The 15795-nt window shown below is 52.4% G+C and overlaps 1 protein-coding gene across 1 annotated transcript in view; it reads left to right on the top strand.

Annotated features, from left to right (window-relative positions):
• Nucleotides 1–591: 591 nt before the first annotated feature.
• LRRC75A (leucine rich repeat containing 75A) overlaps nt 592–15795 on the top strand; it is a 94042-nt gene continuing 78838 nt past the window's right edge. The window contains exon 1 of the mRNA XM_075720197.1: nt 592–855. Within this exon, the coding sequence (XP_075576312.1) occupies nt 592–855 (264 nt within the window). The remainder of the gene's footprint in view (nt 856–15795) is intronic.

Raw genomic sequence — 15795 nt, 5'->3', positions numbered from 1 at the left:
CGCCGGGAGGAGGAGGCGAGGGCTGCTCGGGGGGGTGGGGGGGGCTCGGGGGCTGCGCGGAGCCGCCGCCGCTTTGCAGCGCTGAGCACCGCCGCTCGCATCCCGCCGCCGCCGCCGCCCGGGGCCGGGAGAAGGAGCTCCTCGCATCCCGGCTTCTCGCCTCCTCGCCGCGATGGAGCGGGGCGGCGGGGCCGCGGCTCGGCTCCTCTCCGCCGGGTGCAGCCGTCCTCTCCTCCGCCTGCGGGAGCGGAGCAGCTCCGCCGCCGGGCACCGGCCCCCCTGCTAGGCTCCCGGGGGGCTCCGAGCCCCACCCCGCACCCCCTGACCCCCTCGTGCACCCCTTGACCCCCTTGTGCATCCCACCCACAACCCCTCGTGCGTCCCTTTGTGCATCCCCCCAACCCCCTGTGCATCTCCCCCACCCCTTTGTGCATCCCCCTGTGCGCTCCCAACCCCCTTGTGCATCCCCCCCATCCCCTTGTGCATCCCCCCCTGCGCCCCCCCTTGTGCCCCCCCCCTTCCGTGGCTTCCAGCCCCAAGCCCCCCGCCTTGCATGCAGCCTCAGGGCTGCAGGAGCCGGGGCTGCGCACCATGGGCACCAAGCAGACCAAGGGTTGCCAGCCAGGCAGCGCTGGGGAGAGCCCCCCGGCCCACCACCGCAAGAAGGTACCCCCCAGGGAAAGGGGGGACTTCCTCGCCTCCCTCGTGGTGAAGTCCGGCGAGAAGTTTGGGAAGGGTGGTGGCAGCAGCTTGCCCCCTTACCACCGGCGGATCTGCATGATCCAGGACATGCTGGTGCTGGTGAAGCAGGGGAAGCAGGAGGAGGCCACCGAGCTGCTGAGGCACCTGCGGCAGGTGAGGATGGGCAGGTTTCTCCTGGGGGGCTGCCTGCTTGCGGTGGGGAAAAGGTAGACAAGGAGCAAGACACATCCCGGTTTCGAAAGCCTGCTAGCAAAGAGGGGGCACGCTCGGTTTTTGCGGGTCTAACTTTCCTGGTGTAATTTTGGGGAAGTGGCTGAGGAGCTGCAGGGTGGTCATGGTGTTGGAGATGGGAAAATAACCCCGAGGAGGTGCTTTGCATTGTCTGCAGCGAGGAACCCTGCCGGGTGCATTTTTCTCCTTCCCTTCACTGCTCACGCTGATAGCTCTGGGGTTTGCAGTATGCACAGCCCACTCAAGGAGGTTCCCACTCAACTTTCAAAAAGTTTGGTGTTTAAAGCAGATCTGTAAAAGCGCTGAGGCAATTTGAGCTAGCAGCTATTGAGAATCAGCTCTTTTCTTCCTGGCTAGAGAAATACTGACAGTTAGCAGCTTTGCTTTTTATCTTGTTCTTTCTGACACACAATCACTTGGTCGAGTTTTGGTGGTGTTGACAGGGGCTGCTGCAAATGAGCGTGCGAGACGCTGTGCGAGAGTGGGAAATTAATTGTACAGAGCCCGAGACCTTTCCCCTTGAAAGTCTGTTTGAGCTGGGCATTAGCTGAGAAGCAACACTACAGAAAGTTGCTGTGAGCAAACAGAAAGGCAGCTGAGGAGCACTGCTCTGTATCCAGCAAATTAGCATTTAACCTTTTCTACTGATAGACGGTGATAAAAAGACCGAAGCGCTGGGCATTTTCAAGGCTCTGGGGTACACAGGGCTTTGAAAAACAGCAAGTTTTCCATGCAAACTGAAAACAGACCTGTCTTCAAGCTGGATTTTTCTCCCAACGAGCCTGCAAGGCACCCGGCTGTTTGGCGTAACCAGTTCTACCACCTGGGGAAAACTTGCTCAGATCTTCGCTGGGCATCGGGAGCTGCTTTCTTGCCCCATAGATCTGCTCTGTTGGCAGTCTGTCCACATGAAAACAGCTGGTCCAGAGTCTCGTGGTTTTCTTCTTGATTTGGGTTTTTTTTTGCATTTTTTCCTCATTTTCTGGTCCTGTTAACTTTTTAGCAAGTGGATGTGTTGTTTGGGGCATGTCCCTGACCCCTTCACCCCCCCGAGAGGCACACTTCTATTTACCCAGTCGGCCAGGGTCCCTCTGCCCGGCTGGTTTACGTGACTCAGGACTATCTTTGGAGCAGTCCAGCTGAGAAATCTGAACGGTTTCATACGTGTTTGTGTTCCTTTATAGAAAGCTCTTGCAACTTACTCTCAACCTTGAGATAAGGGGCTTTTTCTGAGACGAATGTGCCCCCTCCCTGGCAGTTAGGGGTGCGACTCCTGGGGACAGTGACCTCTCTGCGTGGGATCTGTGCGGCCGTGGTGGGTCACACACATGGCCGGGAAAACCCCATGGGGCAGAAGTGGCCGTGAGTTGGGCAGCAGATCCGTGCCAACATGTTGCGCCCTCTCAGCCCTGCCAAAGCTTTATCGTTGCACCAGCAGCCCATTGGAGCTGGCAGAAAGGCAGGTGCTAATTTTAGAAGGTGTTTATATCAAACACCCCCCCAAAAAAAAAAAATCTTGGTGCCTGTGAAGTACGGTGAGTTGCTCCCAAGTTGCTCTCTGGGTTCAGATACTGTTTTTTCTCAGCGATGCTCTGGACCGTCCTCTCCCTCCCCACGAGTTGGCCATGCAGGGTGTGAGGGAGCTGGGATGTGTCACAGCAGCTGCCCCAATGACAAATCTGACCATGGGGGCATCCCATCATCTGACTAAGGGGGGAAAAAAGCTAGAAATTAATTTTAAAATGCTGGGGGAAGCGAGGAACCTGTTACAGTCAGATAAGTCTTTGTGAGTGAGTATTTCTGAAGAGCTTGCTCTGATAAAATATATCTTGGAGTGTCAAAATAGGGAACACTTTGTCCTAGATACTATAATAGACTTGAAGCACATTTTTAATGAGACAGTATTATTCCTTGCCTCTGGGTAGCGAATGTGGGATGCCCCACTGAACAAATCCTGATTGCTGTGTTTTTTGACGGGCTGACTTTTGGGAGGTGGCGTTTCGGGGGTGCATCAGTGGCTGCAAAGGATGCTCGGGTCGCCCCCAAGGATCTGGGGCTGTGTGGCAGTGGGAGTCTTCGAGAGCTGAGCTCCTGCCTCATCCCAGCCTGAAAATGTGGATTTGGGGGGAAGGATGAGCTTCCACCTGCAGAGAGGGGTAGGTGGGTGAGCACGGTGGGGCAGAGACCTCTTCTCGTGAGCTATTAATATGGCATCCACTGCTGAGGGGCTGTGGTGTTGGCTGGTCCGCGTAGTTGCTAACGTAATATGCAATGATGATGATGCAAAACTGGGGCTTTTAAGCAAACCTAGTGACCTGGTACCCAGCTCTCAGTTTTGTTTAGTCTTTTTATTTTTTGAAAATCCCAACCATTTAGGTCACTGGGAGCATGTTGCCAGACCTGAGGCTGACCAGCTTTTCAGCTTTCCTTGCCGTAATGTCCTGCCTGACCCACCTCCTGCAAGACGAGGTTCGGGGGGCTTCTCTGTCCGTCTGCCAGGGCCCCCACAAAAGGTGTGTTTGATAATCAGCCAAAGGGCAGGGCAGCAAAACCGTATTTTGAACGGGCAGGTCCACGCTGGCACCAACGTCCAGCATGCCCTTTTGCATTTCACCAAATTTATCCATCGTGTTCCCCTCCCCTGAAATGGGAGCGACGCTGTTTTCTTTACAGACTCTCATAAGGATTAATTAGCGTTTCCAAGAATGCTTGGAGGTTGCAAACGACTATAAAAGCGCTAAGATACAAAGCGGATTTCTTTTTGTTTAAAAATGTAAAAAACGTGAACAGCAGATGGACTTATTTGCTTCGAGGCTGCTCCTCAGAGAGGTCAAGACGCGGTCTCCGGTGCGGAGGCAATTCGATCCCACTGCCTGCCCTCAAAATAACGCCTATGTTATTGCTGCGTGCAAGGGCTGGCGGCCGCCGTTAGAAAGGGTATGTTCTCCCTTTGCACAGCCAGCCTAATTAAATGACAGGCTCTTTAGCTAGAGATACCAGTTGCTCTTCCCTTCTGCTCTGGTAATGCTGTCAACTGCCCGGAGCCTAAACCCCACATTGTAAAATTAAAATCCCCTCCCAAGAAAGTGCTGTCCGCTGCCCTCTCTGGGTGAGGTGTATTTTCCCATAAGCCATCCTCGCCAGTGCTGCACGTAGGATGCTTTTGGCAGTTAAATGCATTGGAGGATAAGTGGAAATACACTGAATACTTAACATTTTATCGAGGCCAGAGTTTGGGGTTGCAAGAAGCTTGCTGGTCACCTGGATGGAGCCGGTTGCCTTTCATGGAAGTAATCCTTGCACTGAATGACTTTGAATTCTGTTTCTCTGCTATAAAGCGACTTCCTAGATACCTGTTGGCATCTTCTTTGCTTTCCTGCAAGGAGCTGCTGTAGGGCCTCACCCTAAGAGAGGGCAAAAACTGAATTAATTAAGGGTGTCCAGCACTTGGAGAAACCTGGGACCCTGTACCCCAACCCTGCCGACTGTCACGGGTGGGAGAATTGTGGCTCCTCTGTGCCGACGAATTGCTGTGCCTGTTACCACCAGTTGCAGAACAGGCTAGGTTTTAATATTATATAGCGTATCGCTCTTTTTTTTTTTTTTCTTTTTACTTTTTTTTGACACACTCTTGAGTTTCAGTGGTTAAAGCAGCCAAGCGTTGTCAGTATATTAAATTCTGGGAGTGTCTCTCCTGCTGGGGAGAGGATTTGTAAAACAAAGCATGTTTTCCTCCTCTCTGCTGCCAAACGGATCGTTTTCCCAAGCGAAATGGTGAGGCGCTTCCCAGCACATTACGTTTCACTCAAAGAATTTGCCATTGGTTATGGCTCGACGTGGACTTTTTGCTGGGCTGTTGCTGCTGCTCTGGCGGAGCTGGGCTGGTGGGAGAGGGGTGGGGGAGGAGGAGGAGGCATCCGCCGGCTCTGGGCATCACCTGCACGGGGCAGGATGTGTACAACAGTTCCAGGAATTAAAACAAAAAAAAGGGAAAAAGAGGACAAAGTATTGTAATAAAACCTCCGGGCGCTGGAGGTGGCCATAAGCCAAATTGCAAAGTCCAAGGTGCGGCAAAGCTTCACGACTTGTAAGGTGGCTTCTCTGCTCACGCCAGCCTCATGGGGGGTGTGGTGTTGGGTGGTGGGAGGGTGTGAAGGGCAGGGGAGAGGGGTCCTGGCCCCAAATGGGCAAAGGCACCATGATAACTCCGATTTGCAAGAAGGGGCCGGGGGCAAACATGCTCTGACGCCCACTGAGCTGTGCAGACCCTGCGCCCGCAGCGCAGGCAACTGCCCCATTGCCATGGACAGCCTGCGATCCCCATGCTCTGTCCCCCAAATACATCCCTGCCATGGGTGCAGGCATCCCCCTGCCCCGTCCGAGGCCGACCCCTGGGTTTTGCAGCCAGCGGTTGGGGGGAGCAAGGCACGACGTGTGCCGACGTCCACCCCGCTGGCTCGGTGATTAAATGCCTGCTACTTCTGAGCAGCTGCCTGGTGCCATGGGGACTGCGTGGCACAGGGATGCTTTGTTAATTAAATGATGAGTATCTTCATTATAAGAGGGGGTTGGCCAGGGGGAATAGTTTAAAAAAAAATTTAAAATGGCTAATGTAGAGACAGTTCACTTGGGGCTCCTGTGGCCTTCTCCCTGCTGCACCAGAGCAAAGGGCTGCGTGGTAAAATTAAAAAGCAATTCTTAGGGGCAGCCCTTCTGCTTAATTGACATTGGTAAGGGCATTAAATGGCAACTGATATAGATGGAGGGCTATTTATCCCAGCTGTCCCTGTGATTTGTATCACACCTGTCCGTATTTTCTTCCCCCAGGGCTTGGGATTTTGCACTTTCCAGGGAGGCAGGAGCTGTTGGGGAGAGTTTGGCGCAGGGCTGTGAAGGCAGCGAGCCACGGCCGATAGCTGGGGCAGCCCGCGAGGGAGCAATGAGGCATCAAAGGGCCGGCAACCTTCCTGGGGGAGGGTAAGAGCTCCAGCTTCTGGAGCTCTCAAAGAGAGAAATGCGGATGTTTCCAAACCTTCCTGGGAAGTCAGCTCTAGCATCTCGAGTGCTTGGAGATGCTGAGATGGGCAGGGGACGGTTTACCTGAGTTCAGACCAGCTGGGCAGCGTTACGCGCGGGCGGCCTTGAAAAGCAGTCGCCTGTGAAGATACAACTTGGCCCCTTGGCGTAACTTTCTGTGCTTGGTAAAAGCTCCTGAACTATTTCATGGCCCAATACCAGCCTGGTTTGTGTGTTACACAACGTGCACTTTCACAGTACAGGCCGTGGGTCAGGCGTTCTTTCAGGGTTATTTATTTCCCCAAACTACACTTAAGAGACAGAGGTGCTGTTGCGTAGTAGATCCCCATGGAGGTGGATGTGTTGTCAGGCGAGTTTGTGATGGTTGCGGTGTCTCTGGCAGCTCATCAGGATGAAGGGGTCGTTTTTCGGTGCCGCCTTGTCTCAGATTCAAACTCTCTCCCCGAAGGATGCTGGCCCCCGGCTTTGCACCAGCCTTGAGGCACGCGCTTCAGCCCTGCCGATACCAGCACTGCTTAAACGTTCCTCCTCAGCCGTGCGGTTGGACGTGCTTGTTGACATCTAGAGCAGACCTTGGGGAGCGCTGCGGTCTGATTGATAGGATGCAGCTTAGCCGCAGCCTGCGGGCGCCTCGTAGCTAGGACTGTGCCGCTCTGTGCTTGCTCTCGGCCCCGCGCGCACCAGCCATGGGGCATCATCCCCATGGAGACCGTCCTGTGGCCCCCGGGATGCTGGAGGACCTTCAGCATCATTTCTGCCACGGAAGCGAAGGCCTGGTCCCTCCTCCTGAGCGCTAAGAGCAGCCGATGCATTGGAGGTGACCAGGGTTGGAGTTTCTCCGCTCCCTGTAGCCTGGGACCTGCTGGCGGGAGGGCAGGGATGAAGAGGTTTGCAGCATTGGGCTTGGTTTTTTTTGGGAGTGGGAGTCCCCGGGGACAGGGAGCAGGGGCCAAGGCCGGGTGCCCGCTCTGCCTGCAGCACCGGGCACTGCACGGTGGAAGTTGGGTAACCCGGTGGGGTGGCTTTGGGATTAGCACTCATTTCCTCTGGTTTGGGTTGCTGATGAAACCACCAGCGCTCCCCACAGTTATTTTTAACCCTTAGGCTGCTGGAGGTGTTGACAGCAAATGACCGTGCCTGGCAGTGGTGGGGTGTTTTCTGCCCCAAACGGGTGTCTCTGGTCCCCTCACTGTGCTCCCTAACCCTGCCCTGCTGCAAGCTGCTCTCTTGCAGCATCCTTTTTCTGCTTGCTTCCCACCCTGGTTCCTTTTTCCTTCCCCTGTGGGATTTGCAGGTGGATGCGTCCCAGCGTCTGCTTGGCATCCGAGCAGCCTGGTTTTAATTAACTCTCTGGAAGGTTGCTGCTGCTGCTCTTCGTAAGGAAAACGTGTCTTTGGGGGATGCCGAGATGCAGGGAGGGAGGGGAAGGTCAGGCAGCGGCGGGGAGGGCAGAGGCGGTGCGTGCTCAGCAGCGTGGGCTCAATCCCTGGAGCCCCCCTGTGCAGCAGTGATGCTCACCCTGCCACTGGCATGGAGCAGAGTGGGTTTTCTCTTCTAGCAGGGATGTCCTCCCTGGGACTGGGGAATCACACGCATAAGAAATCAGTGTTGCTAGTGCATGCATTAATGCCACGCACGCAACGCACACGGGCAGGCCCTGCTTGCTGCAGGGATGGCAGTGAGAGAGCCTGAGCAGGGGCGAGATCTGTGTTCGTATATCTGCTTGCGTCTGAGGAGCACAGTCCCGGATGAGCTCCCTCCATGGCCAGCTTCCCCAGGGTCCCCGGCTCAGCCTTTCTGGAAGCGCTGCTAGCTCAGAGGGCTGCGTGCCCGGGGAGGTGGTGGCTCCCACGCATGCTCTCGCTGGGGATCCAGGAGGTGATGCAGCACGGGGCTGCCTCGTCTGGAAGGGTCAGAGCTGAAACTGCTGGGTCAGACCTTGGTTTCCTTCCTCTGGACCTGCAGAGCCGGGCTGGGCTGGGCTGTCTGCTCCTGGCCATGGGCAGTGGGCAGCTGGCTGTTCCCCAACGGAGGAGGAGGAGGAGGAGGAGGTCCTGCCTGTGCCCTCTCCGGAGCAGAAATCTCCAAGCTGGGAGAGGTTAATGGTTGCAGTTGGCGAGCCAGCCCCTATTCAGCACTTATCTGTTTATATAATAGCAGGAATGTGTCTTCCCCCCTGCCCAGGCTGCTGCTGCTTTCCCATCTGATGTGAAACGCAGGCAGCTCGGGGCTCCAGCCCTCAGACAGGCTGGCATGCACTTTTTTTTTTTTCTTTTCCTTTTTATCTTGCTTCAAACTGTAAAACCCCTGTGTCTGAGGATGTCTTCTCTCTATTGCCAGCGTGTGGGTGTGACAGCTGTGCGGGGAGAGACCTCTCTGCAGATCCCAGCGCTGGGACCTGTGCTGTGATGCTGTGCCTGGGTGTGCAGGGGCTCTCGGGGGACAGGGATGCAGGGGGGTGCACTTGAAATTCAGTATATTGTAGCTTCTTGATAGTTTTAGAGCAATAATAATATTCCATGTGTTGGGGGGTTGGTGACCTCCTCTTAGGTAAGGGAGATGGTTATATATTAATTTCATTCTTGTACAAATAGATACAGGATTTTTTTAGCATTTAACGTGGATTTTTTTTAGCATTTAACTTCTTCTGCAGATCCTAGACAAAAGCCTAATGTGATTTAATGCCTAATTCCCTTTCTTTCTTTTGTGTATCTCAGCCTCTTTCTCCTCCAAATTTTGGAGAAAAGATCAGCAAATGGTAAATTTAATCTTGCCTCTAAAAGCAAAAGCAAATTGTCCTTTCTGTTCCTCCCTAAGCAGAAGGTTTTAGCTCCAATTACTCCTGGCTGTGACCTTGCTGCTTTGCGAGCAGGAGCTGCTTCGAGCTTTCTGGTTTTCTCAGTTCTTTGCAAGACTACCTTTCAGGCTTTGTGTCTTTCAAAGTCAGCGACGCTTTCTTTGTGCGAGGGTTTGAGCGCATGGCATCACTAGCTCGAGGGAGAGCCTCGGACACGCACCAGAGCCGATGGGAGGGAGCTGCCTCCTTCCTCATGCCTTTGGGTATCTCAAAGGATATCTCATTCCTTAGGCCCTCTTTATAAATATTCCCAGAGGCCTGGCTCTCTTGCCATTACAGAGCAGGACTCAGGTCTGATATTGGTGGAAGAATTTCTTTACGAGATGTTTCTGGGTTTTGCGCGGGTTCCAAAAGCCTGTGCATCCTTGTTTGGCCCATGGAGGTCTGCTAGCCGCAGGCAGTGGACTGGGCTGCTGCTTTCAGTCTTTTAATGTCCCCCTTGCCTTTGAGATTGGTTTCTGAGAAATAGCAGCAGCATTTCCAGGGCTGCTTTGCTGCAGACCTGCTCCCGCTTCCCACTGGCACTGCTCCGCCTGCCCGTCCCTGCGAGGTTTTGCAACACTTGTGGGTGTGCTCACAGAGAGCAGGGGATTGCATTCTTGTGTTGCACAAAAGATTACTTCTAAGGCACTGTCCCTAAACTTCTAATAGTAATTGGGTTGAAATGAACATTAATTAGTTAAAGAAGAGCCCAAGCAACCAGCCTGCACTGTGAGCAGGACCCTCAGGTGCAGGGAGTGTTTCTTCGGACGACGGGGAAGCGTGTGCTGGGTTTCTCAGCTCCTTGCTTTACGTTTAGCCACAGAAAATGAATGCTAGCTGGGAAAGCAGAAGTATGCCAGGTTAGAAAAGGTGAGCCACCAGCATGGGCCATTGGGTGCAGAGCAGCTCGGCTGAGCTGGGGGGGACAGAGCAAGCGCTGGCCTCTGCCTTCACCCAGCCGGGGGGACACTGTGGCACCCACGGGGGACGGGCCCTCCAGCTATGCAGGAGGTGAAGCCGCGTTCTGTAAACCTCAGCATGCAAAACATGCCACGGCGAGTGAGTGCTGTCTGTCCCTTCCTCCCCCTCCAAAGCGCGATGAGCTCAGAAAACATCATATTAAAAAACAACAGCAATGACTTTAATGGTTCTCGTATCTTCATCTCTTGCAGGCAGAAATCTTCTTTGTGCAAAGGCAGAGATTCCCCATGTTTGCGTGACCAAAGGGCATGGGGCTTTAAGCAAATCTGTGCCTGGGAGCCCCTGGTCCCGTGGCCAGGTACCACACTGGGAAACGCTGCCAGAGCTGACTCTTCCTCTGTCTCTGGGGATGCTTAAACTGAGCCACTCGGGGGGTGGCTGGGAGCTGGCGAGAAATTAATTACTATCTCATTCTGCAGAGCTGTTCCTTCGCCCCCGTCCTCCCCAAGGCCAGGCAGATCTTGGCACAACAATTAAATCCCAGCAGGGGAAAGCAAAATCTGCTGAGGAAGGAGAGCAGATGTGCCCTCAGCCTTTTGCAGTCTACGGTGGGAAATGGTTATTTTAGCAGGAGATGTGGTGAGGGTTTTTGCTGGGACACCTCTCTCCCCGTGCCTGTAGCGCCGGTCCCGTGGAGCACAGTGCTTGTGGTGGGGACGGGTACCATCTCTCTGGCCGTGCTTTGGGGGACCCCACCTCCAGCGGGAAGTGGAAAGCAGGAGGTTGGGGGTCCCATGAGATGGCAAGTGTGGGGGCAAAAGCCGCAGGTTGGACCTGAGGGGTGCAAACCCCAAAAGGTAAAAGAGCACGTTGGGGCAGAGCCCCAACTCCTGTGCACAAGGGACGCGTCATACCTGCTGCAGCTTCTACCGTGGGCTTTTCTTGTGTTGAATAAGTCCCAGGCCCTGGCCCAGCCTGAGCTCACTGAAATCAGGATGGCAAAGCACAAATCTCTGCAGAAGCAGGACTCAAACCTGTCCAAACAGCCCATCCTTGATGGTCTCTTCTCTGAAGGTCCCTGTAGACCCATGGTGGCATGTAGGCAGAGCTAATGAAGCTTTTGTTCCTTCTGGTGTTCCTTCATATATTTCCATGTATCCCATCTATTTGGATACAGCTCTCCCCGTGCCAGAATTGGAAGAAGAGGGGATCTGGGGGAAATCTTGCTCCCAATGGATGCTGTGGGCTTCCTGGGTGGAAAGTATGAAGCAATTTGGGATGTGAGTATGAATGACCTACATGCATGGTGGTGACCTGAGCCAAAATCAGCAAGGAGGGGATCTTGATTTAAGTAGTCTGTTTTTGTGGGTAGGATTTTTTTTTTGGTCAATCTGTAAGAAAGAGGATGTTTTCCTGTTTGGTTGTAAAAAGCTGCTTCTGCTTGGTGTAATTGGATACTTCCTTTTCTGAGCAAGGAGCCTGGTGGATCTGGGGGCATTTATTTAGGCAGCTGTTCTGCTGGGTGATTAATTTTGTATGTTTTTATTCTGGTGGGAAATGGTGAATTTGGGGTTTACATGACTGATTTATTTTTTTTGTATTTCTGACTCAAGTTACATGGAGATGAAAATGAGTTTAAAATGCAGAAAACTAGTATTTAAATGTTATTTGATCAGTTAATAAACTCAAAATGTGCTGGATATGTAGGGCAGACAAAGGAAACATCTCAAAACATGTTTTACATTTAAAACTAGTTGATTCATTAACTAGAGTAGTAGTGGTACATAATGAATTGCACTTCTGGTCACCGTAATTAGCAATCTTGGCCTCTCAGGTTGCAGTTTTACTTGCAGATTGGAGAACATGCTTTTCTCCATTATATTTCTGATTTGTTCACTGACTTGGTGAAGGTAGGTGTTGAGCTGGACTAGGTGAATTAACTGAAATGAAGATGTTTTCTTTGTCCTTGTGAGATCTGGGAGGATCCCACCCCTGTAGCTGCCATACCTTGCTTACCCCCAGTTTGGAGGCACCTGCCAAGGTGATTCTCGGGGAAACATCCAAATTCCCTGGTGCCAGAGAGGGAAGTTACTATGAAAGTCTTCAAGAAAGATTTTACTTTCCAAGCTTCTTCCCTCTGAGCCAACTACCAAATACCTCTGACCAGATCCCAACTCAGAACAGCCTCCGCTCTACCTAATGGTTAAAAATCTTATGCTGTCAACAAAAACACGCAAGCATGGGATAAAACATGGGGAAGACCTGATTTCTTTCCTTAAGCCCCAAAACCTACTGACTTTACTTCAGTGATGTATTCCTGTAAGATAGGGGCAAGGTTCCCAGTTCCCCATGGTGTAAATCACAGCGCTGATTGAGTCTTGGGGTGGGAAGATGGGAGGCTCTTGAAGCACCCTGTGAAAAGCGGAGTTAATTTGCCCCAACTGATGGTCTCATCCATTACCTTCCCAATCAGCATCCCATTTTTCTGTGGGTGTTTTGAGAGGAAAGCCTCATCTTGGCAATTCCCTTCCTCGGGCTGCCTGGCAGCCTCTCATACAGCAGACAAAATCAATGTATTATTATGTGTGCCATTACCAACCTGTCAGGCTCTGTAATGGGAATTACAGACTGGCAGCCCGGTGAGCGGGGCAGAGGGCTGCAATTTATACAGCCAGTCTGAACAGCAGGCTGCGCTTGATAGCTTTGGAGGGGAATTAAGAGCATTCAGCATGGTCCTGTATATTGCAGGTATGGAGCTGTGCCTGCTGCCCTTGCCTCCTGTTCTCACCATTGCTGAGCGTGAGGCTGTGCTTTTCATCCTCTCGTCAGATTACAAGTGTTGCTCTTAACCAAATACCTAAGTGCCCTTAAAAACACTGAGCATCACCAGCGTGGGTGATACAAACAGGGTCCTTCCATGTCTCTGTGGTGTTACTTGTGGTGGGGCTGTGATGTCTGCGTTACAACGGGCTTGGGAAACACCCCGACCCAAGGGAGCCCTTGATGGACATAGGCGAAAGCCCTGTTTCTGCCCAAAATGAGAGACGGTGGTGTGTCAAATGTGCCGTGGCTGGTGCTGTTTGTAGCAGGGTGGTGTAGCCCTGGCTGGCACTGCTGTGTTTGATAAGTTCCTTCATGTTTCAGTTTTCCTGCGTGTAAAGTAGGATTGTACTCTGGAACTGCATCCGACGGCGTGTGCGGGGACTTGCGTTAGGGAGTTGCTAGCACAAGCACGCTTTAAGTATTCAGCTGAGTTATTTCACTGATTTGGCTTAAGCAGGGGAAAAAGGTGTCTTTGAATTGTATGCGCACAACATCTGCTCTCTGACATCTCCTTTTTGAGTATAAAAATCCAGTCCTTTCCATGGGTGAATGCCAGAGGCGGCATTCCTTCTCTCTTGCCTTGTTGCTTTAGGACGAGGGTATCAGCAGCTCTGAGAGCTGCTAGGACTCTGGGTTGTCCCAGCTTTTAGGATGCATGCGTCTCCTGGGTGTGTCGCAAGCAACATGGGACCGTGTGTGGGCAGCATCCGGCACAGCAGGTCTCTGCTCCTGCGTGGGGAGCAGCTGCTGTAACCGTACCACAAGTTGACTTTCCAGTACATGGCACTGCTCACTAAGTGGATAGGCTGAACTGCAAAAAAGAAGTGGCATGGGTGCTCTTTCTGACCTTCTGCATGCACAGCTTGGGGCTGGTTGGTCTTTCCTCTGTTTTCCTTCCCTCCCGTTGCTGTCCGGAGAAGGAGGGTGGAGAATTTGGCACGGTGCAGGTGACAGGGTCGGCCCCCATACAACAGTGCAAAGTTTGGCTGTGGTGAACTGCTCCATCCCTGTTCAAACAGATGTAAAGCAGCTCTCTGATGAGCTTAACTCCCTGAAATGTGGTAAGAAGTCTCTGCTTGGATGCTTTCATCTCTTGCCCATCAGGTGTTATTCTCCACCAACACAAAGAAAATAAATAAGCTAAGCTCCTCTCCTGCAAGACATTATTTAAAATTTTTCTTTTAGTGTTGCTGCATAGTGTAAATCCACTTTATTTTCTAGAAGGACTCATGTTTGCTTATGTGACCTCCCTTCGGAGGAGACAGTGCCAGAGAAAAAATGTGGAAGCCTGTAATAATCCCAAAGGCAGGGATAAAGTGCCATTCCTGCAGGTTTAGGTCATTTCACAGTGCTGCTTCTGTTGATTGCAGAAGGATGAGAATGACATCTTGCTGCTGAGCACCACGTGCAAAGTCCTGGTGGGACCCAACGCTGACCGAGCTCCATCTCTGGATACTTCATCTCTGACCGACCTGTCCGCGAGCCGGCAGGGTGCTGCAGGGCTGATTTGCAGCTCGGGCGCTCCAGGGTGTGCCGCTAGTTAAACTGAATGAAACTGTCTCCAGAGAGAGTTGCACAAAGCAAAAGAAAGAGTCGGGAGAAGGAGAAGTTGGTTTTGTGGTTGGGTTCTGGAGTAGGACCTGAGCTTCTGCTGTGTGTGTCTGTGCAATGCACATGTGGAGGCATGCTTTTTTGGCCTGACCCAGCTTTTACCGTTACAGCAGCTAAATGTAGAACAGAGGCGGCGATAGGGAGGGAGCAAGCGGCAGCAGCAGGTTGCAGCAGGACTGTGGCGCATGGGGAGAGACATGGCTTCGCTGCCCAGTGCTGGTGGGCTGTGCTCAGCCCTGAGCAGAGAAACCCTTGGCAAAAGGGACTGGTTTGTGGGTGAGATCAGCTTGGCCAAAAGGGGTTGCAAGGGCTAAGGGCTAAAGGGTGAAGAGCAATGGTGTATCACCCTTGGGAAGCGGGCAGACAGGGTCTCGTGGCTCCCCTCTTGCAGCTGGGCACTTGCAGTCTTTGCCTTCATCACCCCTTCAGAAGCCATGTAATGGGGGAAAGCATCTGTCCTACTCGCTTTGCAGAGGGAATGGAGGGGCAGAAAGGCTGAGGATCCTCCTGGTAAAGGGGAAGGGGAACATCCTCTGGAGCAGGGAAAATCCCAACATCAGGGACAGTGATGTCCAGAGGTGGCAGAGCTACGGGGAGGGCTCAGGGCAGCTGCTTTTTATCTCTTTCTAAACGTGCATGTCAGGAATGATAAGGGGAAAAAAAGGAAAGTGATAACACAAATTGAGTCTGCTTGTCAGCCTGCTGGCCTTCAGAAGCAGGTTTTTTCAACCTTTTCTACTTGTCAGTGGTGATTTTGGATCAGCCTGTGACATCTTCAGAGAGAAACAAGGTTTTTTATTCTTGTTTAATGTCTTGCAAAAGGAGTCTTTTCTTCAAGCGTGATTCCCTGGCGTTTCTTGGGGGGGAAAGAAGGTACCAAGCCTCATTTGGTGTTATTCTGTGTTCAAATGCCACCCCAGCCCATTGTGAACGCCGTTGTTTACCCACATCTCTTGTGTGTAAAGCTGTAGGTGTCTGGTTCACCACGGCCCGGTTGCTTCTACACTTGGAAACCAGCCCAGTGACTGTATTAGTCACGTCTCAGTGCTGTCTTGATACTGAAATCAGCTGTTTCATGGCCAGTTGAGGAATTTCAGCCCAGGGTTGTGGATGTCTCGCTGGGACCGTAGCAGGGAAGGGAAAGCTCAGCTCGCCGGCAGACAGGGCTGTGCAGTGAGCTCATCCTGGCTTTGCTCTTGCTCAGCTCATCATCTTGCATCAGGTTTCAGCAATTATTCAGCCCTGCGGTTGTATCTGGAAAACGATATTAAGAAGTTGGTCCTGTGTCCTGAAGGCTTCTAGGGTTCTTCTTTCTCTGCTGTTAACTTCAGGAGAAACTGGTGGTCAAAAATATTAGTGTTGGCTATTTTGAAGTTGGAAAATATATGTTCCTGGCTTGTAATGCCAGAGCTGTGGTGGGAGTTTCAAGCCAAAGACTTTGTTCTAGCACCTGTGGAAATATTCTTTGGCCTTAGCATTTCATGGGGTCTAGTTTAGTTTTCCCAGGAAGGCTCAACCACCCGTGGAGAAGGACAAGGGATTAGCAGGGTACTCTGTTACCGTCGGCATTTCAGACCTCTGCTTCTGGCTGGGGACGCTTCCTGAGGTGGTGTAACATTGTGAGGAAATAG

Source organism: Pelecanus crispus, chromosome 12, assembly GCF_030463565.1.
Source record: "Pelecanus crispus isolate bPelCri1 chromosome 12, bPelCri1.pri, whole genome shotgun sequence".
Taxonomy (NCBI): domain Eukaryota; kingdom Metazoa; phylum Chordata; class Aves; order Pelecaniformes; family Pelecanidae; genus Pelecanus; species Pelecanus crispus.
The sequence above is the reverse complement of the archived record's forward strand: the minus strand, read 5'-3'. Positions and strand labels throughout refer to the sequence as shown.